The sequence below is a fragment of the Zootoca vivipara genome, chromosome 10 (genome assembly GCF_965207765.1).
Source record: "Zootoca vivipara chromosome 10, rZooViv2.hap1.1, whole genome shotgun sequence".
In the NCBI taxonomy this organism is placed as follows: Eukaryota; Metazoa; Chordata; class Lepidosauria; order Squamata; family Lacertidae; genus Zootoca; species Zootoca vivipara.
The window spans coordinates 47,676,043-47,699,284 of record NC_142593.1 but is presented as its reverse complement, the minus strand read 5'-3'; the positions used below and the strand labels follow the sequence as shown (position 1 = coordinate 47,699,284).

Sequence of the window (23,242 nt, the reverse complement as noted above, 5' to 3'; positions counted from 1 at the left end):
TTTTATTTATTAAATTTGTATCCCACACTTCCTCCCAAAGGAGCTCAGGGCGGCAAACTGACAAGCGATAAAACATCTAAAAACAATTACAGTATATATCCAGTCGAGGCAACTTCTCTCTATACAGTGGTACCTCGGGTTACAGACACTTCAGGTCACAGACGCTTCAGGTTACAGACTCCGCTAACCCAGAAATAGTACCTCGGGTTAAGAACTTTGCTTCAGGATGAGAACAGAAACCGTGCTCTGGTGGCGCAGCGGCAGCAGCAGGAGGCCCCATTAGCTAAAGTGGTGCTTCAGGTTAAGAACCAAGAAGGAGACCAATTTAAGTTAAAAACTTATGAGGAATTGAAATATAAATTAGATGATTGGCTCCAATACCACCAGATTAATGAAGTATTCAAAATGGACAGAATACTTGGTTTTCAATCTGAGAAGTCAAAGTTGGAAACAGAATTGTTAGAACCTAAGACGAAATTACTTTCCAGAATATATAAATTGTTGCTTGAGTGGCATACGAAAGACGAACAAACAAAAAATGTTATGATTTTGTGGGCAAAGGACGTTGGACATAATATTATGATAGAGGATTGGGAAAAATTGTGGAAAGAGAATATTAAATTTACTGTGTGTAGTTTGCTAAGAGAAAATATAATGAAAATGATGTATAGATTGTATCTTACACCAGTAAAACTAGCCAAGATTTATCACAACCATGATAATAAATGTTGGAGATGTAAGAAAGAAGAAGGTTCCTCTAGTAAGTGACTTCTGGGATAAGATTCATAATGAACTTAAGAAAGTGTTGAAAAACACATTTGTCAAGAAACCAGAAGCATTTCTAGTGGGCATTGTCGGCAAGGAGATTCCTAAGAAAAATGTATCTTTTTTTATGTATGCCACAACAGCGGCAAGAATTCTATTAGCCAAGAACTGGAAATCACACGTTTTACCAACGATTGATGATTGGCAGATGAAGATGATGGAATTTATGGAACTGGCTGAGATGACCGGAAGAATCCGCAACCGGGGAGAGGAAGCGACGGAAGAAGATTGGAAGGATTTTAAGCTATATTTTTAAAAATATGTGTCAGGGTGGCCGGAGAAGGCTACTTCAGAGTAACGACTCTACACAGCTCTGCATCTTATCTTTTATTGGTGCTGAGTATTTACAGTGCTAATGGCAGTACTATTTACAAAGACACATCTGTTCAGCTTGAATCAGAACCTCCAAGTGGCTTTTGGCGCGTCTTGCGCCAGCATAACAACTTGGGGAGACCCATCCTCTTCCCCCGACGCTTTCTGCGAAGTTCCGGAGTTGGGGGGACGGGTCTGCCCCCCTTCCTTCCCCCTTCCTGTCCCACCTGGGACGATGGCTCTTCTACCCTGCCAGAGCCTTGGACACCACTTCCTGTTTCCCCACTTGAGCTGGAGCTTTCCCTCCTTTCAGCCTCGCTCGGGGCTGGGCTGGAACTCAGGAGGGGAGGGGCTTCGCGATATCCCTTGCCCCTCACAATATGCAACAGTAATATATTAAGATTTGAATAAGGCTGTAAACAAACTGTGGAAATTATGAACATGTTAAGCGACAGGGTTAAATAAGATTTTACAAGGAGATGAAAATGGTATAGAATTTGCTAAAGTATAAACTAGCTTAAGAAACACAGGGGAAGGGAACCCGACGAGGTCCCCATATCCAATGTGATTGAACAAAGGAATAAGTAATTATAATTGTGTGGGGTTTTTTTCTGTGTCTTTTTCTTTTCTGTATTTTGTATTTGGAAAAACTTTAATAAAAATCATTTTTAAAAAATAAAAATAAAAAAAGAACATACATGTAAGAAGGAAAACAAAACTCACAAATTCCAAAGCACGAGTCAGAAACTCTCGACAACAAAAAGATCACTCAGTCCAAAGGTCCTTTCCAAAAAGCCAGGTCTTCATCCACCATCCGAAGAAATATGATCATTGGGACACATAGGGCAGAAGATAGGAAGACAACCAGTAGGTGGAGCCAGGACCAATGGCAGGTAGAGTTATAACTGATTCTAGTTTTATTCCCCATCTTCCTCCCTGTTGAGTTCTACAAGGACGACCCTGAGATTAAGGAGGTGGAATCAGGGGCAGTTCCACCCACTGGATTGGAGGTCAGGAAGAAGTCAGGAAGGCAAGGACTGGCTGAAGGCAGAAGCTGATAAAGCAATGCCTCATTTGACACAATGGACCAGTTCCAATGTATGACTACTTCTTCCTCTTCGTCTTCTAAAAAAGACACACAAAGCATCTCATACAGGTATTTTACAATGTTCTAATTGGCGTGCTGGATTATTTGCTTTGTTCCAGATCTCCATGAAATGAATTATTATCAGGCACAAAAGTAAGGTAATATACCTGTGATAAAACACTATGTGCTTGTGAAAAAAAGGTCAGGGGCATGGAGTTTATTGTACACACTGAAGCTTTTCTACTTTCTAAAAGACCCAGATTTCTTCCTGCTTGGAAAATAAACAGAAACTCTACCCATTAAGCTTGTACAAATTTCTCATGGGCCCCAGTTTGTAATCCTTGGCTACAGAAAGGAGCTGTGGTGCCACAGTTCAATGAAAACGCAACTCTTTCTTATTCTCCCAGCCACACATGAATGTAATCTTTTTACAGACTGCCCCTCTGCCAAAACAGTAACCATGCCATTCTGGGTTCCCTTGCTTTCCAGGAAGTGCCGCTTATTCCGCTCTGAATTCATATTGCTAATTGAAAACAGTGTTTCCCAAACTGCATTCCGGAAAATTCAAGCTGCCAAGGAAACCCCAATCAGGAGTTCCTGAAAGAAAAGTTCAGTAACTGTGGACACACTGTCTGAAAGGACCATTTTCCATCACTACTGACCGTTCCCTTCAATGTGTGGCTGCAGAGAGTTCTAGCGCACATGTAATGCTAAGCCAGACTATGGCCTCATGCAATCCTTTGCTGCACGTCTGTTAGCAAAGCCATGGTTTGGCTTAGCATGCCATCCAAACCGTGAGCCATCACCAATGTTTGTTCTTGGTCTACAAGGTAGGCTACGCCATTTGAAGGACTGTCAAAAGACAGCCCTCTACTTTGAAGCATCCTTTATTTCAGGGATGGGGAACATGTGGTTCTCCAGATGTTGTTGGACTACAACTTCCATCAATGCTGATCTCTGGCCATGCTGGCTGAAGCCGGTGGGAGTCTGGAGGGCCACAAGTTCCCTAACCCTGCTCTGTTTGAACAGGGATGTACTGTTTAAGTCAGATTTAAACATAAGGATCCATAAGAAAAGAGAGCAGGGCTCCTGAATTTGCTCCTCAAAAGTTAGCACGCAGAGAGCCAATTGAGGAGGCACACAGTTCACCTGGTCTTGTCTTCCCATTTATTGAGAGACATACTATATTTCTATTTAATTTATAGCAATGGTTTCTAAATTTGCATCTATACATAGAAATTAAAATATGGAATTTTTATGCAAATCTTGTCCTCTGTTCTGGTGAGGCAAAGTGGCTGCCCTATCAAGGGAAGCCCTCCTGTAAGCAAAATGATTTCAGCAGGGTAAAAGAGTGAGGCCTTTAAAAGCTCCAGTGATGTGTGACTACGGCCCCTGGTTTGAGTGTCGATTACTAATTCTGGAGAGCAGAACAGAAACAGGAGTTTGCAGCACAAAATGGCACCAAACCAAAACTTTGGCACCAGTTTGCAGTCAATCAGACAAGGTTGGGTTTGTGGGTATACCTACGGCCCCCAGTTTGAGGGTCAGTGACTTACCGGGGGGGCACAAAATGTGAGTTTTGTGGCACAAAACTAGCACAAAACTTTGGTGTCTCTTTGGAGATCATCGGACAAGATTGGATTTTTTGGCATTAACTTGTGACCCCGATTTGTTGTATCAATTCCTCAGTTTGGGGCGGGGCAGCATGAAATGCAGGGTTCACGGCACTAAACTAGCACTAAACTTTGGCATCAGTTTGGGGGGGCATCTGAAATTTCAGGGTCACGCGTTAGTGGAGGTGCCTATTTACGCTACGGATTCCCTTTTAAGAAAGTGCATCAACAGTTTTCATTTTGATGAGGTTTTAATCTTCCATAAAGAGGTAGTCTTTTTTTTTTAAGGCTATTATGTTTCTAAAGAAATAGGATTCAGGAGGCTGAATCAATGTTATTGCAAATCTAAGACAGCTGATCTGTTTTCTTGCTTCTTTTCCTCCTCCCTTCGCAGTATTTCCAGCAATGATCTCAAAGGTGGAACCAGCTTATTCCTATCGCCGCCACCACTTCACCCAATTGTACCACTAGGCAGAAAAGCATATCTCAAAGCTCGTTGTTCCATGGTTCACCAACTCTATGTTTGCATGTAGGAGGTCTCAGGAAATACAGGCCTCTAAGCAGGCTCTTAAAAGCTCTTAGCAAGAATCTTCTAAAGTTCGGATTTGTTTACTTAGCATTTCCCCCTATTCAGAAAACCACAAGGGCAGTTCCAGCAATTGAACATTAATCTTGCTTCCTGACCTTTTCTTCTGACAGACTTGCAAACAAAAGGTTCCCATCACTTTCCTTTCTAAAAAGGGGGTGCCATGTTTATCATTTGTCCTCAGGTAGAGATGCAAAAATACAGGCATCTTACAGTATCATCCCTTTCGTCATTTTCCCCAATCTATGGCATGCAGGTCTACCACAGATTTTTTTTTTAAGGCTCTTGTGTTAACACACATCTCTGTTGGGTATCTTGGTGTGTGAACCTGCCACCCACTTTCCCCTTTAAACACACCTGCTAAAGAGGAGGGGCATCTTTCCCTAGAGATAAAACAGGCAATGTCCTTGAACGTTATTAAATTAAATCTTAATATGGCACGTTCACATATGAGGGTTCCCAAAAGATGTGTGCAACACTTAGGGGTTCAGACTTCCTTCTGTGCCATGTTTCTAGGCACAGGTTTGGGCTTTAAAGCTCCATGTCTGGTGATTGTTATTTCTGGTCCGAGTGCTTTCCCTGGAAAACCTGCATAAAAACTGGGGAAAACTGTCTGCAGACAAATGCTGGCTCCCTCGGCCTGTAAAGTGAGACGAGCGCCGCAACCCCAGAATTGTCTGCGACTGGACTTAACTGTCAGGGGTCCTTTACCTTTACCTTTGGGTGGCGCTGTGGTCTAAACCACTGAGCCTAGGGCTTGCCGATCAAAAGGTCGGCGGTTCGAATCCCCGCGACGGGGTGAGCTCCCATTGCTTGGTCCCAGCTCCTGCCAACCTAGCAGTTCGAAAGCACGTCAAAGTGCAAGTAGATAAATAGGTGCCGCTACAGCGGGAAGGTAAACAGCGTTTCCGTGTGCTGCTCTGGTTCGCCAGAAGTGGCTTAGTCATGCTGGCCACATGACCTGGAAGCTGTACGCCGGCTCCCTCGGCCAATAAGGCGAGATGAGCGCCGCAACCCCAGAGTCGGTCGCGACTGGACCTAATGGTCAGGGGTCCCTTTACCTTTACCAGCAGGAAGGTAAACGGTGTTTCTGTGCGCTGCTCTGGTTTCGGTGTTCCATTGCACCAGAAGAGGCTTAGTCATGCTGGCCACATGACCCGGAAAAACTGTCTGCGGACAAACGCCGGCTCCCTCGGCCTGTAAAGGGAGATGAGCGCTGCAACCCCAGAGTTGTCTGCAACTGCACTTAACCATCAAGGGTCCTTTACCTTTACCTTTTTACAACTGAATCAGAGCACATGGAAACCATGTTTTCCATGGATATCTGCTCCAATTCAGCAGTAAAACGCAGGTTTTCCCAGGGAAAGCACCAGACCAACAAAACAAAACAAAAACAAAAAAGCCTGCTTTGACTCAGAGCTTTAAATCACATACCTGTACCTGAACAGTGCAGTGCCCTTCCTTACACACAGCAGTAATTCCGATGGCATGATCCCACAAAGGTTAAATAACACCAACACACACACACACACACACACACACACACACACACACACACACACCTTTGCAAGTTCCAGTCTCATCTAAGCTCATGCATTCCTAACTTTGACCTGAAAGGGTGAAGTCTATTCAAGCACCTCCAAGAAACTTGCTAGAGTCTTCCTCTGTTGCCGTCTCTCCTTTCCCTTTCCCTCCCAAGGGTCCGGTTACCTGTGGCAGGGGAAGTCTTCATATCCCCAAATGAAAAGTAATACTATTTGCATCCCTTTCTACATTTGCCCTCCAGGCCAAAGGTTTCCGCCACCCCTGCTTTAGAGGCTGCAATCCCCACTTGCAGCTCTCCATTTAATTCATGCCAAGGCATCAATGTGTAGCTCTCAGCTTCATTCTTGCCCAGACAGGACTCCTGCATGCATATGTGACAGTACAATTTACTCAATTTTTTAAAAGGATTTTTATTTATACAGCCAAGAAAGAAGAACAATGCCAGAGGAAATAGTCCTATGTAAACTAACCACATATAGCTTTAGCACTGAGGACATCCCTTTCATGCTATCAAAGACAACAAAAAATATGAAAGAATCACTCCCAAGGTATTTTTCTGCCTGCCTTTTGCACTGTTTGCGCCATTATGCGCTCAGAGGAAAAACCTGCAAAGTATTTGATCTAAAGGCCCATTTTCAAATTATGTAGATGATGCTTTTTTGAAGCACAGCATGTTTAAAATACATTTTTAACAGAGCCCAGTAGGGTTCAAATTGCAGTCAGCTGCAGTGTTTTTGCAGGAAAGCAAAGTGCAGATGCGATGGAGCCACACATAAAGTGAAATGTTATTATATTAACAACAGCTAGATTGCAGAGTAACATTAGGGTTCATTTTGTTTTAATATCTTGTTTCCAAAATCAGATATTTCCACTAAAATTGATTGGTATATTCCATGTGGCCTAAAAAGAAGGAACGGAATATTTGAAGTCAGCATATTTAGGGAAATATGCCTCTCTGGGTGAGTGCATGCCAGCGCACGTGCATGCCTACCAATGCCTAGATGAAACATGGGAGACCCGTACCCAAATCTTGACCCAAATGTCCAAATTTGCCAGGATGTTGGATTTGCATGCAGCTTCCCTGTGTGGTGAGCCTTTGAGAGCAGCAAGTCATCACTTCTAAGCTGGAGGTAGGGGAATTTCCTTCCACTCCATGGGCCGGATCCTTATCAGGATCGGCCTCATAGGTCAGCTTTGACAGGTGTGCGTGGAAGGGGTGGTCATTGTTTCCGCAGGAATGCTGCTGCAACCCCCCTCCAGATTCTGGAAAGGGCTTTGCACTGGAATCCCCTGTTGAAATGGAGTCCAAGCAGACCCCGGAATCCTGCCGAACTGAGCAGGATTTAACCCCCGCTCATCAGCTGATGTTTTGAGGGTTGAATCCTCTGTACTCACCAGTACCCTACTCTGCACAGGCACCTGCAGCCAATGCAGGATTTCACTCCATCCTCCTGCCCATCATGAGTGATATCAGCTGATAGGTAGGTGGGTGTGGTTTGCGGAATATGGTCTTGCGAGTCAAATTAGACCCCCCTGGTCGGCCCACCTCTGTTCTCAGTGAAGTACCCTCAGGCCCTATACAGTAGTACCTCGGGTTACGAGCGCGATCCGTTCCGGGTCGCAGTTCGTAACCCGAAAAGGTCGCAAACCGAGCGTGCGCTTCTGTGCAAAGCGCCGAAAACACTTCCGGGTTTGCAGAGTTCGTAACCCGAACTGTTCGCAACCCGAGGTACGACTGTACTGGGCTCTACCCATGCAGGCTGGCCAATGCATAGCTGTCAAGTTCTCCCTTTTTAAAAGGGAAATTCCCTTATGCTGAATAGGTTTCCTCGCAAGAAAAGGGAAAACTTGACAGCTATGGGCCAATGAGAGGAGTATAAAAGGGGTTCCTGTTTCAGCTGGTGTTCAGCAAGAAGTCCCTCTCCAAATGAGGAACCGTCCAGCAACAGATGGGCGTGTGTCCAAGGAGACAGAAGAGGGATTGGAAATTACATTGCACAGTCAAAAGTCCTTGTGCTAGCACCACTGGATATCACCCAGGGTTTGTTTATTTACCGTATTGGCCCAAATATAAGCCACACCTCCCTCCCCCCCCCATTCCGATTGTGAAAAGTTAAAGTGCGGCCTATATTCGCGACCTTACGGTATTGCTGCTGAAACAGCTGCCACGGGGGCCATCGGGGGTGCGGGAAACACCACCTATCCCGACCCAGCAAAGTATGGCAGCTTCCCCACCCCAGGAAGCAGCCCGGGAGTGCGGGGCAACAGCACGCAACCCACCCGCCATTCCCAAGCCTTAGGGAGGTAGTGACAGAAGGTGGATGTGTCAGGACACAGGCGCGCAGTGTGCTTGGAATCAAGCGCTGGCACTGGCTTGGGAAGCAGGGTGCCGAGCGCCGGCTGCCCCCCGTTCAGGGCAGTAGAGCCGGGAGGCGAGCTGCACCCGCAAATAAGCCTTGAATTTTAAATGTGCAGCTTATTTGTGGGTGCGTCTTATATTCAGGCCAATACGGTATTTAGCCTGTTTCCATGGTGCAATTTTGCTAAAAATCTAGGGGTGTCTGAGGAGCTCGTTCTTTGCAAATCTTGGTGCAAACTATGCCGATCCGCAACTCCCGGACTAATGTGCAGATCAGGAAGCTGCTACCCTTTGGATTACATGCTCTTCCAAATCTTTGCAGGCAGTTCTCAAGAGACATGCCCTTGGTGGAGAGAGGACACATTTTGGAAATGTGTCTTTTGTGAGAAAGTAGTATTTAAATAAGGAATGTGTTTATTACAACAACAAAAATCATGAAGGGTTTGGTGACTTCTGTTTCAGTGTATCTGAAGAAGTGTGCATGCACACAAAAGCTTATACCAAGAACAAACTTAGTTGGTCTCCAAGGTGCTACTGGACATTTTTAAATATTTTTATATATATTTCGACTGTGTCAGACCAACACAGCTACCACCTGAATTCATAAAACTCAGATCAATACAAAAGCAGAATAACACAGACTCGGAATCATAGAATTGGAAGGGACCACAAGGATCATCTAGTCCAACCCCCTGCAATGCAAGATTTTTTTGCCCAACATGGGTTTCAAACCCACAACCCAGAGATGAAGAGTCTCATGCTCTACCAACTGAGCTATCTCAGCTTGGCTTGTAAAAGAACACATGCAAAAACCAACACAGGATGGAAATAGAGTTCTCCACCCCTACCAAAAAACATAAGTGGTTTATGGGCCACTCCTCACACAAGAAATGACATTTAAACTTTAACCAGGGATATCTAGTTTCTGTTACTAAAAGCAGGGGCATTACATCTCAGCAGGCCCACGTGAACTTCATAACACTGACAGGCGAGGAGAATTCGCTCCATAAATTTAAATAGGAAAACAAGCTTTTCAAGACTACGAGAACAGCTGCAAGGGAACTTCTAACATCGTGGGTGTATACATCCTAGCATCAAAGATTTGGCTCAGTTTGCATAATTAGGTGGTGTGGCTGAAGCTGCAGTAGCACAGAAAAACCAGAGGAGGAACAAGTGACTACCATCTCCATTCTGGGAGACTGTTCACTCATGTATGGTTTGGCTTAGTGTGATGAACAAACCAGGTCAAGGTCTGGGAGAAATTTCTTTATCTGCTAATTTAATTTATATCTGACCCTCCCATCAAAACAGGCCCCCAAGATGACTTACAAACTGATAAAACCCAAAGCATGTCATCTTTAAGATGTCAAGATATGAAACATATCTGAAGAGTTGTTCCATATGTACATGTTTTTATATAACACATGCCCCAGGACAAGGTCTGGGCCAGGACATTAGCACTCAATTTCAGCTGTCCCCTCGACAGGAACATCTACTTACAAGAGCGAAAGGGTTAGGAATTTTAAAAGCTTAACAATGCAGGAAAAGGTCCAGTATGGCAGTGAAACTGTACACAAATCTCAGCAGAAAATGTCATTTTTACATCCTCCCTTCCTTAACCTATCTGTAGCACTTTAGAACTTCAGTTTTAAAAACACACAAATATCACATTCACATGAATCATCATGGTTATTTATTATCATTAAACTCACTAGCCAAGGCTAAAGGGGAAGAGACAACTTAACACAAATATGAGAACATTATAGATCATTTTGGCTGTCTCAGTCCTGCAATAAAAACTTTTAATGTGTTCCCATCCGTCATCTTTCCAGCCCACATTTTATTGGTTTGGATTATTTTTTTGCGTAGGTTTCAATGCTGTACCAAGCTGTACCTTTTGCCTTTGTAATAAAGAAGCACTTTCCTTTTTAAACTGCAGCTATGAAACTTTGTTGCTACAATAGGCAAATAAGTTAAATAAGCTGGAAGAGTAATAATATCTCTGTTAAACTTCTGTCTGCCTCCAGAGCAAATTTGCTGCTCTGTAAACCTTCCTGGAGTTGAAACCAGCTACAACTTGGCTTAAACAGAGGGAAGATCCACACCATACATTTAAAGACCACCCAATGCACATTTAAAGCACATCCCCCAAACCCTGGGAACTGTAGTACTGAGAATTGTAGGTCTGTGAGAAAAGTCAAATGCTTAAAATATCCTTTAGATGCCCTCCAATGTATGTTGCGGCTGTGCCCAGATTCTGCCACTAAAACTCAGTGCTTCAATGTGCAGATGTGTGTCATTTCATGCTACCTCCTTCCATGGGTAAGAGAGAAGTTCCAGGGTCAGTTTCCTTGTTATGACGGAGGTTGGTGGAGCTTTCCGCCAGTCACCTAATGGACCAGCCTGTCAGGGGACCTTCCTACAGGGAACCTCCCCCCCATCCTGCTGACCAGCACTTTGTCCAGTGAGAGCAGCAGCAGCGGGTCAGGTGGGGGGAATGAGGAAGTTAGCAGGATGGAGGAGGCAAGGCTCAGTGATGTGGGAGAGCCCTTGCGCCACTTTGACCAGCAGGTAGAGGGAAACACGCAGCCCCTTCCAGCGCCCGAATTAAGGCGCGCCACCAAACGTAAGGTCGGGAGGAGGCGTTTTGGGGTGCCCAAACTCCTATGCTAGTCACGCAACAGGAAACGTCCACTCCCAGATTCTGCGAGTGACTAGGAGGTCATGTTTTCTGCTATCTCTGCACTGTAAATATTATGCACAATAAAACTGTTAAAGACAAGCACGGACTTGGGCATCTTTACTCCAGAGTAGCCACAACAACACCATTACAAGCCTCTATTGAATTGCACATGTGTGAACACCACCAGTCCATTTTTTTGGAATTGGGGGGGGCTGAAGTTCCTCCTTCCCCGTCTTGCTTTCTCTGCCATCAGCAAGATTTTAGCTTTGTAGAAAGGACTACCCACATCAGTTGAATTTATAGGTGCCATTGTTTCATCCTTGTAAGCATTCACTTAATTAAGTGTGATCTACCTATAAAATTGCCGGGGACCCAGGTGGCGCTGTGGTTAAACCACTGAGCCTAGGGCTTGCTGATCAGAAGGTCGGCGGTTCGAATCCCTGTGACGGGGTGAGCTCCCGTTGCTCGGTCCCAGCTCCTGCCAACCTAGCAGTTCGAAAGCACGTCAAAATGCAAGCAGATAAATAGGAACCGCTACAGCGGGAAGGTAAACGGCATTTCCATGTGCTGCTCTGGTTTGCCAGAAGCGGCTTTGTCATGCTGGCCACATGACCTGGAAGCTATACGCCGGCTCCCTCGGCCAATAATGCGAGATGAGCGCGCAACCCCAGAGTCGGTCACGACTGGACCTAATGGTCAGGGGTCCCTTTACCTTTACCTTTACCTATAAAATTAGCCTAAAATTGGGGGAGGGGGACTACCTTGGGCCTTTCCTTTTCCTTTTTCTCAGGTTGTATCATTTATTTAATTGTAAGCTTTCAAGGCAGGCCCGTGGTGGCTTCTTCCTTCAAATAATTGTGTACAGCACATAGTTATTCAAGGCACTTTTTAAAATAAACAACGTATCCTAGGAAATAACATATTATTATGTTGTAAGGAGTGCTATAGTTTGTCTTTTCACAACGAATGTATAAAGTCATCTGGGAATGCAGAAGCCAAGACCAGTTTTTTGCCTGGAAGGAGATGTTCCAAGAGAGATGCCTTGAAGGGCTTTTGAAGTTTGTTCAATTGCTTCCAAACGAGGCAGGATATTAAGGCAACTTTTAACCATAGTATCATATCCAGGCTTGTTTAGAAGTCATTAACCGTAGTTGTGCTGGGCTCACACATAATAGCAAGCTGTGGTTAAGAGCTGAATTCCCACTTGTTCTGCCACTTGTGCCTGGGGAAAATCAAAGCCGTAAGAAACAGTCCACCTGTTCATGTAAGATGCTTGTGCATATTCTGACTTACTAAGCAGGTGAACTAATGCCAATGTACTAGAAGATGCAAAGATTGCCAGTGTCGAAGCAATGATTTTTCAACATCAACTTCGTTGGACTGGTCATGTTGTGCGGATGCCTGATTATCGTCTTCCAAAGCAACTACCCTATTCCAAACTTAAAAATGACGCTGGTGGTCAACAAAAGAGGTTCAAAGACTCCCTCAATGCAAATCTGTATAAACACTGACAACTGGGAAACACTGGGCTGCAAGTGCTCCAATTGGAAAACAGCCTTTACCAAAGGTGTCATGGGCTTTGAAGACACTCGAACTCAGAACACAAGGGAGAAATGTGCTAAGAGGAAGGCACGCTTGGCAAATCCACACCGTGATCAACTCCCACCCGGAAACCTATGTCCCCACTGTGGAAGGACATGTGGATCCAGAATTGGCCTCCACAGTCATTTACGGACTCACTGCTAAAACCCTGTTTTGGAAGACAATCTTACTTGGCTACAAGTGATTGCCAAAAAAGAAGACTATGTGTGGACGGTGCTTCAAACTAGCTGGCGGCTGCTGCTATTATTATTATTATTATTATTTTCCAATGGGCATCAGCCACCATGGCATACAGCCCTCAGGTGGACTGGGGCCATTGCTTATTTGTAACTGAACTTATCAAAGGCCAGAACATTAATCCTTGCAGAGAATCCTGCTCTTTCTTTCTCTCTCACACACCCCTTTTCCAGGAGCTGCCCCAATGGATGTTGCTCTCCATTGCAGAAGTTTCCAAAACTGTACAAGACACCCTTTTAGGTAGGGTGTGGGAGTCCTATGCTCCACTACAGAGCGGTCCTACTGAATAGCCAGCAGGATAGGCATTTTTTTTGGGGGGGGGGGAATGCAATGAATAAGCATTATCAAAAATGAGCAAATAAAGAGTTCATTCAGGTTTTGTATGTGCGTGTGTAACGAAAACAGGTCTTTCTTTCTTTTTTGTACAATGTAAAGCAAAGCAGAGCCAAAGGTTTTGCAACACTGTAAAACTTTCAGAAACCAAATTCCCTCCCTAAAAACAGATGGTTATTATTTAAAAGGGGTGTTAGATTACACACATATATTGGCTATTTCAGCACCTGCAGGAAACAGACTTCTTGTACCTTTTGCAGCCCTCACCACTGCAAGGAACGAAAAGAGGGCTTGTTGTTTTTCATGGGGTTTTTTCCCATTAGACATTACTTTTACTGGGTTCAAGCCACAGTACTGGGTAATCCATATGGTTATTAGTATCAAGTGGGAATAAATTTTTTGCATATATTTTTTAAAAAAAACAACAACAACAATGCGCCCATCTTGTTTATACAGTTATGCTATACACTTTGTGCTTAGAAATATTTTTAGCCTGCTATCTAGGTCTATCCCTAAGTCTAATTAATTAACAGAAAGCAACGGTGTGGCAAAGCCCACAAACCAAGAAGGCAGCTGCTTCAACTCAAGAAGAAAAAGTAGGAAGTAGCAGATCCAGGAGGAAAGGACGGGTGCAAAAGCATGTATGCCCTAACAACAACAACAACAACAACAACAACGTATTACTTCTACCCCAACCATCCAACTGGGTTGCCCCAGCTATAAAATGAGTGTGTGTAGGATAGATGGCACTGGAACATTCATCCTGATTTGCTCACACAAAGCTTGCATGATGGTTAGATTGAGCATTTGTTCTGACTGGTTTGCAGGGAGGTTATACGACAATGAGCATTCATCCCACATTTATCGCGATTTGCTTGCAGGGTGTTTATGCATGTTCCTGCTAATCATTTGTTCATCCCATACTTTTCAGTGCATTTCCCCATCACTCTCCAAACTGCAAAAAGACATTCTTAAAACATTTATATGGGCGCGAGAACACTTTAATCCACTGGGCAAAACTAAAGTTCTGGTATGCACCTGAATCCCCCCTGCAAAGTACTGAGAGTCTGTACACACCTGCTGTCTGCACAACTCAATAGACTAATGTTTGTGAGGAGTCTATAGAGCAGAACGGGCAGCACATAAATCAGGATCTACAAGGAAGCGACTGGGTGATTTGCAGTAGGTTGACAAAGCTTTATGACTCTCAGTTGGTCAATAATAGCAACAACGAAAAGGACACACACTTAATTAGGCTGCTGAATTGAAGCTCTGGCCAAGAGTTGGAAATGACCACCCAGTTCCCTTATGACTCCATGATTCTATGATGCCAGTCCTAGCTTGATATCTTGATGTTATGATGATAAGACAAACTTACTGGAAAGGGAAGCTGTTGCATCATGAGTCACATTTCTAAAGCGGTAGTAGGGTTGCCAGACTCAATAGAGGACAGGACTTCTGTGCCTTTAATTGCCCTGCTCTCTTTTGAGTCTGGAAACCTTAAAGAGAAACCAGCAGACCCTTTGCTTGGAAATTAAACAAAGGGTCTGCTGGTTTCTCTTTAAGGTTTCCAGACTCAAAAGAGAGCAGGGCAATTAAAGGCACAGAAGTCCTGTCCTCTATTGAGTCTGGCAACCCTAAGCGGTAGCCATAGTTGCTGAAGGTGGCAGTCAACTTGCTAACCAAGCTATGTTCAAAGCAACATATCCAAAGCCACACTTACGGGTTCCAGGACTTCTGGCACCAGAATCTTTCCTTTGTCCTCCTCCTCCTCCTCCTCCTCCGGCTCTTCATTTTCTTTATTGTCAGTCCAGGGAGCCGCATCTTGAGCAGAGCAAGTGCTGATTAAGTCTGGCAAACTTGTAGATGGGTAACTGAGAAAATCCTCTTCTGCCCCTTCCTGTGAGGAGGAGGAGGAGAGGAAGAAGAACACTTGTCATTACTTGCACATACAAACTTAGTACAACAACCCTGCAAAGTTAGTGATGTAGTAGTATTGAATGATATCTTGTGGGTAAGGAGCATAGCTGCCAAGTTTTCCCTTTTCTCGCGAGGAAGCCTATTCAGCATAAGGGAAAATCCCTTTAAAAAAGGGATAACTTGGCAGCTATGGTAAGGAGAGATTGCCATGGTACATACTGGTGAAGACAGCTGCCTTGAGACTCCCAGGAGTGATCTAATCATACAATCCACACAAGCAACGAATGCAAGAACATAGCCTATTTCCACGAGCATAACACCCTTCAAAAATGTACACCTCCGTTTTTGTTTTTACATTAGTTATCTAATGGTTCTATTGCCTCCCTGGTTTCCTGCTTCTTTAATGGTTGTGTGTGTGTGTGTGTGTGAGAGAGAGAGAGAGAGAGAGAGAGAGAGAGAGAGAGAGAGAGAGAGAGAGAGAGAGAGAGAAACACTTTGAAGTTCTTTTGGTATTAAACAGTATATAAATGCATGAAATACATAAATTTTAAAACTTAGTATTTGTATAGCTTTTGCCACAGTTGTTTCGAGCATGGTGCTGATAACACCAAGGTTGCAGGTTCGATCCTCGTATGGAACAGCTGCATATTCCTGCATTGCCGGGATGCTAGATGATTCTCAGGGTCCCTTCCAGCTCTACAATTCTATGATCCTCATAGCTTTTCTTGTCTTGTCTTGTCTTACTGTAGGCTTATAGAATTCACTGCTTTCAGTTTCGCATACCCTCAGGAAATCACGCTGAGGACTGTGGGCTTCATCCATTATCTTTAAATCACAGCTAATTAGGGTACTACTCCACTCTGAGAATTGTAGCTGTGTAAGAGGGATAACTACTCTCACACCCTTAGCAAACTACAGTTCCCATGATTCTTTGGGGGAAGCCATGACTGCTTAAAGTGGTATGATACAGCATTAAATGCATAGTGCAGATGTGTTCCTCGTGAACCAAGGAGCTGAATCTGCAGTCAGGCAGGATTTATTGGTCGGAAACAGACAATAGTTTTGAAATGAGCTGAAATCAATGTGACGTGCCTGTGGTATACATTTCTTTTGTTCCATTTTGCATGTTGTTTTAAGAAAGGGGGGGAAGACAAGAAGCCATAATGTATTCATTGGAATAATTCACACTAACATGTTTGTTAGCTGATGACGGAAGCATGAAATGGCAAGTTGCATGCGCGGAGCAGCCATTACTATCCAACACGCCAGACCGGCCTTCCCCAACCTGGGGCTTTCCAGATCTTTTGGACCAATTCCCATCAGCTCCAGGCAGCATGGCCAATGATGGTGTGACGAAAAGTCCCACTCTCCACTACTAAAATGCGACACAGGAAACGAGAGGTGAAGCCACCCACCCTCTTCTCCTGCCGCCCTAAAATAAACCCCTTTTTACTTGTGGGTTTCTTAGTAAAGATTGCCTTCCAGCTTACATGGCCTGGTATCTTAAGAAACTCTAGGCTGTTTGACGGAATAACCTCTTGCCTACAGTAAAGGGTCTCACTCAGTTTGATTCCCCACTGTAAAAGTTTGCCCTTTCCACTCTGGCAACTTCGTGGCACCCCAGGTTATCCTCCTAAGCCTCGTCAGTGTAACTCTAGGACACAAACTGCCGCCTCTATTCCTGAGGTAAGTTTTGTCCTCTATTGAGCCACCACTGCTGTGAGTCCTGATACCCCGCTGGAACAATAAAGACGATTCTTCTTGGCAAAAAAAAGATGAAATTTTATTATCTTAAAAACATAGTAGTGTCTTTAACGTTTAATGTGTTTATCAGCTTTGTTTCATTTGTACAACAACTCGGTCAAACATTTAACCTCAAGCTTTCCTAAACCACTTCTAAATTCCCACTCTCCTGACCTCTCAACTTTCTTCACATCTCACCACTCCCTCCCCTTCTCCCTAACTGACCAAACCGACACTCCCCCCTTTTTAAACTGGGAACAGTCCCGCCCCCATCAGAATGTTATGTCAGTCAGGCTGGAGGTGGATTAACTCTTTTCCAGCCAGGTAGGAATAAACATTTCAAAACTGTGCCAATTCGTCACAGATGGCAGCTGAATTCCAAAACATATGGAGGACAGCAAGCAGGTCAGAGGAGGCTGCCACAGAAAGAACTTTCCCTCCACCACAATGCTTGCTTTTCAGCCGAGTCCCATTCACCCATTCAGTTGCATCAAATGTTGACTAGTCAAGTGAAGTGTGTGCATCCGTGAAGCAGCCCTTCACATCTCTCCTGAAAATGAACACAGCACAACCTGTAGTTCACCTGAAGCAGATTCTGGCAGGGTTTTCTCCTAGGAGAATTCATGTCAGTCGTAGAGATTCTGGTGTGGCGTGACTGGAGAAAGGACTTCGGGAAGGTGTGGGCCAAAATCCAGCTCTTGAAATGCAGCTCAACTCAAAGGCAAACACATCAACCTACATTCTGAATGGTTCTACTGACAAGGTGAGGGATACACTGCGGAGCTGCTGCCAAACTGGCTGATACTAAATAACTCCAACTGAAATGTTGCAGAAGTCATCGTAAGCTAACGACTCTTGATTTGGCGGATGTGTCTTTTGCTCATGGTACAGGGTTTTAAATTTTGGACATGGCTGCAAGAGGCAATGTTGCAATTCATGGTCACATTCCAGCCAAGGAATGTGTGATCTGGGCAAGGAGGGCGGCCTGGGAAAAGTTGGATAGAGAAGGCCAGACAGAGAGGTCTCAAGGGCCACACTCAAGGTTTCTCATACGTACTCTAGCATGCAGTGGAAGCATGAGAGAAGAGTTAAGCGTTGGAGGGTGGTCACCGGGTTAATAAACAACCCCTATTAAACTTTGTTAAATGGCACGTGATAGCCAGAAAAAACATTTGCCGAATTTTGGAAAAGGAATAGAAACACAAACAGAAAGATTTGGGAACTATTAGAAATGGTTACACTGACAACGCTTCCGAGAAATATAGATTAACAATGAGGGAACCATAATAAAGGACAAAAGTGGAAAGGACCTAACAGAAGCAGAAGACATCAAGAAGAGGTGGCAAGAATACACAGAGGAATTATACCAGAAAGATATGGAGGTCTCGTACACCCCAGGTAGTGTGGTTGCTGACATTGAGCCAGACATCTTGGAGAGTGAAGTCAAATGGGCCTTAGAAAGCACTGCTAATAACAAGGCCAGTGGAAGTGGTGATATTCCAGCTGAACTATTTAAAAATTTAAAAGATGATGCTGTTACATCTACACTTAATATGCCAGCAAGTTTGGAAAACTCAGCAGTGGCCAGAGGATTGGAGAAGATCAGTCTACATCCCAATCCCAAAGAATGGCAGTGCCAAAGAATGCTCCAATTGCGCTCATTTCACACGCTAGCACGGTTATGCTTAAAATTCTACAAGGAAGGCTTACGCAGTATGTGGACCGAGAACTCCCAGAAGTGCAAGCTGCATTTCGAAGGGGTAGAGGAACCAGAGACCAAATTGCAAAAATGTGTTGGATTATGGAGAAAGCTAGAGAGTTCCAGAAAAACATCTACTTCTGCTTCATTGACTATGCAAAAGCATTTGACTGTGTCAACCACAGCAAACTATGGCAAGCTCTTAAAGAAATGGGAGTGCCTAATCACCTCATCTGTCTCCTGAGAAATCTCTATGTGGGACGAGAAGCTACAGTTAGAACTGGATATGGAACATCATATTGGTTCAAAATTGGGAAAGGAGTACGACAAGGTTGTATATTGTCTCCCTGCTTATTTAATCAAACCTGTCCATTCTGAAGGAAATCAGCCCTGAGTGTTCACTGGAAGGACGGGCTCCAATACTTTGGCCACCTCATAAGAAGAGAAGACTCCCTGAAAAAGACCCTGATGTTGGGAAAGATTGAGGGCACAAGGAGAAGGGGACGACAGAGGACGAGATGGTTGGACAGTGTTCTTGAAGCTACCAACATGAGTTTGACCAAACTGTGGGAGGCAGTGGAAGACAGGAGTGCCTGGTGTGCTGTGGTCCATGGGGTTACAAAGAGTCGGACACAACTAAACGACGTGTGAGAAGGTGGGATTTAATGACCCAATACATATATTAAAGGAAGATTAGAAATAAAATTGATGGTGATAGTTAAGATATGAGAAACTGGGCTGTTAATAGATTAAAAGGAATTCATTTGTTTTCCCATATTGTTGTATGTATTGATGGAAACAATTAGATGCATATTTTGCACTTTAATCATTACAACATTTCATGCCATGGAATAACACGGGGTGACAATGGTTTGAACACATATTCTCTGCCTCTAAAACAAATGTCTCGGGAAGCAGAAAATGTGTTCCAATGCCACTTTGAACACACATAGGAATGTATAACACCCCCATATAGCTCAACCAATAGCCATTGTGGGACCTCTTCTCCATTAATTTAATAAAACATACTAAGCTAATTTTTATTGTCCATTGTTGCAATGGCAAATTCCCCAGGTTATTGATTCACTGGGTGAAGATGTTCTTTTGTCAGTCCTGAATTTTCCCAACCGTTTTTCAAAAGCCATCTAAGCTAGTGGCTACGGTCACGTATTGGAGGAGTGGATCTCCTGTGCACACCCAAATGTACTGAATCCATTTAATGGACTATTACCTACCCTGCTTGCAACCACCAGGTACACAAGGCCTTCGGCCGACCGAAGAAGAGCAACAGCATCTTGATGGGAGAGGCCAACCAAAGAGTGCCCATTGATCATGAGCAGTTCATCGCCAACTTTCAGTCTACCATCTCTAAGGAAAGAGAAAAAGGACAACAAACACTTTTCAGTTTCATGGGGAATGTTTCTAGGTTCTGAAGCGTCAAGAAAGTTATTATTCTGTAGGCGAACATTATATTCTGATGCTACTGCTCAAGGAACAACAGGAGGTACCACGTCATTTGGGCAAAAGTGTTGTTGTTGTTTTTAATAATAATAAAAAATACGGGTCACCACACCCCCCCTTGCCCAGTCAAAGAAAGCAAGAATAAATGTCGCCGCTTCCTTTTCCCCATCCTCCTACTTTCAGTGGGGAAGTTTCAAGTCGAATATAGGAGGCACCGCCTGGATTTTGTTAATAATGAATATTCAAGTCACTCCACATTTACTTAACACCTTCTCTGGAGCGTCTCGGAGCACTTTATAGACACTAACGATATCACTGGTAAGTAGGTCAGCTTTAATATTAAATTTTCTGTGGAGCAGTTAACTCGCTCACTTGCTGTGGAGTAGTTAGCTCGGCATGCTCCCTTTCCTGTAGTACAACTGCCCAGCACCAAATCCATCTCCCCAGGTAGGAGCACCGGCAGACTTCTGCCAGCCTCTTTTTCAAGAGATGGACTAGTAGTACCCTGCCAAGGCTTATGTGTGGAGTACCTGACCTACTTTCTCACTGTGGCAAGGGAATCCTATAACATGCTGCAACAGTAAGGTTGCCCGAAAAAATCTCAGCAACAAAGAACAACCTAAAGCAGTGATGGGGAATCACTGGCTGCCCAGATGGTGTTGGGACTCCAACTCCCATCCGTCCCAGACAGCATGACCAATGGTTAGGGATGGAGAATGAAGGTACTCTTCATGAAAATGAGGTGTACATGTACATTTTATGCTGGGCCGAAAAACCTCCAAGTACCCCTTTCTTCCACCTGCATAAGAAATGCCATCGCATACAGGACGACGGGATCTCATTATATGGCTGTTTGCATTCCAGGTTCAGGAATCTATTGCAGATTTTTGAAACCTGGTGGCTTCCAGATTTCCAAATAAGCCTTGCTCAAATTGCTTCAGTCTCTGAGATCTCTGATTTTCCTGCTGGTAGAACTGGAACAGCAAGAAACTCAAGGGTGCTCCAGGCAATTTATTTACTAACACCAGGCACATCACGGGCAGGAGGGTGTTGGCAAAGGGAGTAATATCTCTCTGGGGTTGGTGCTTCGGGGCAGAGCACACTCTTCCAGGGACTTATTCTATCGAGCTTCATATCAAGATTTCTGGTGTGTTGCAGCTTCTGCTTCTGCTGTAGAAACTAAAAACCCTGATATGAGACTTGAAAGAATCTAGACGGAGCAGGGGGTTAGATGGGTGTCCTAGAAGAGCCCTAGTGGGGCCTCTAGAAGTTGCCTTCAGTATGATGAAGGCTTAAGAAATGTTTTTAGTGGTGAGATTTGGTGGGAGTGGCTGTGTGGGGAAACAACTGTTGCAACAGCATCAATTTTTTGTTTTCCTTTTTCTCTTTTGTTTTGCATTTGAATTTAAAGTTGCTTTGAGGGCCAATCCTTGCTGAAAAGTGGGGTATAATTTTTTTTAAAAAAAAACTAATTTGGCAGCTGCCCACTGCTTTCATTTACTTAAACCTTTGTGTTACACCCAAACGATGGGATAGTCAGGTGCGCATGATGTGACAACAGAACAACTCGTACCTGTGAGCACAGCCTCCTTCTTCCACCCGTGCAATAATGATGGCGTGAGGAGAACGCTTCGATCCTCGGCCTCCGGTGATCTGGATTCCCAGCCCATCTGTTCCCTTCATCATGGTCATCTTCCATATCCGGCAACCTTCTCGCTGGGAGAGGAATTTTCAGAGAGTTCTTGCATTTTTATTTAGGAGAAGACACTTTCCAGCTGCATCTTAAAATTCCTCACTCTGGCTGAGAGATCTAGCAGACCAGATCAGCCTGTGCAAACTGAGGCTTTTGTTTTGTTGGAATGGGAAAGGCAAGAGGCCTCAGACCTTTTGCTTCTCCCTTTGCCAGCAAAGGAAACTTGGGCGCTTGAGATATTACAGGTCATAGTTGAAGCATATTGTTGCACTTTTTGCACATGCCCATCTCCTAAATACAGTGGTACCTCACAAGACGAATGCCCTGCAAGACGAATTTTTCGCAAGAGGAATGCGTCTTGCGATCTGATGGTGACTTGCAAGATGAATTCGTTTTGCGAAAAATTCATCTTGCGAATCACGGTTTCCCATAGGAATACAATGAAATTTAATTAATGCGTTCCTATGGGCAAAAAAAAAAAGAAAATTCAATGCATTCCTATGGGAAACTGCGATTCAAAAGACGAATTTTTCGCAAAACGAATTGACTCGCGGAACGAATTAAATTCATCTTGCGAGGCACCACTGTATCAAAATGCAACCATGTTATGTCCCATTTTTCAGTAATCATCATAGAAGTGCATATATTCAAGTTAATATTCAGCTGCAAGTATTTTGTATTAACTGAAGTAAGTACAAGCAACTCCCAATTTACGTGTGTCTAATCGATGTGCGACCCCGCCGAACCCAGAAGTGACTTTAAAAATGGTAATAAGGGCCCTAAAAGAGGGGGGAAAGGCAATTTAAAAGATATTGACAAGTGGGGCCTGCCAACTCATCAAGGGATATTACAGCTCCCTCGCTGAATTTTCAACTTGGGGGGGGGGTATGTCTCAAGACGTCTGGAAGAACTTTCTTTTGGTAAGAGTGGTTCAATAGTGGTATGGATTCAAATTACAAGGGAGGAGATTCAGACTAAATATGAGAAAGAACTTTCTGACAGTAAGAGTTGTTGGCCAGTGGAACAGACTCCCTCAGGTGGTTGTGGACTCTCCTTCCCTGGAGGGTTTTAAGCAGAAGTTGGGGGGGGCATCCCCCTAGATGCTTTAGCTGAGATTCCTGTATTGCAGGGGGTTGGACTAGATGACCCTCAAGACTCCTTCCAATGCTACAATTTTATGAATCTTTTATTCTAAGATTGCTTGTCCATAGAAAAAGTATGCAGGCAATATTATTCCTAATTGCTCACTAAGAGGCAATACCATGAACTACTTTGAGCATATATGGGTACCTGACTTTCCTGGCTTTCCCTGCCCCTTTAGGCTCCTGTGCACTCCAAAATCCCTGGCTAACTGGCCTGATATCTACTGGGACAAAACATGCACACTTCCAATTCCAGGTAACAAATATCTCTTTGCTCTTGCACTGCACAAAAGTACAGAAACGGTGCTGGCAATTTATCTGGAGGCAAGGTGTACTGGAAGGCTGTTGGGTAGAAAATCCAGCTCGATTTTCAGATGCAAGCTGACATATGGGGGTTACAAG

At 44.1% G+C, this 23,242-nt stretch overlaps 1 protein-coding gene across 9 annotated transcripts in view; it reads right to left on the bottom strand.

Annotated features, from left to right (window-relative positions):
• Positions 1 to 23,242, bottom strand: part of PDZD2 (PDZ domain containing 2) — a 257,387-nt gene that overhangs the window by 61,321 nt on the left and 172,824 nt on the right. For 7 of the 9 annotated variants that reach the window (XM_088652631.1, XM_060280333.2, XM_088652632.1 and 4 more), the window contains 3 exons: positions 21,579 to 21,721; positions 19,780 to 19,912; positions 14,906 to 15,082 (listed from right to left, as the gene is read on the bottom strand). The exons of 1 other annotated variant lie outside the window; for it this stretch is intronic. In XM_088652631.1, coding sequence (XP_088508757.1) covers positions 14,906 to 15,082; positions 19,780 to 19,912; positions 21,579 to 21,721 — 453 coding nt within the window. The remainder of the gene's footprint in view (positions 1 to 14,905; positions 15,083 to 19,779; positions 19,913 to 21,578; positions 21,722 to 23,242) is intronic. One more of the 9 variants, XM_088652634.1, reaches the window with a different exon arrangement.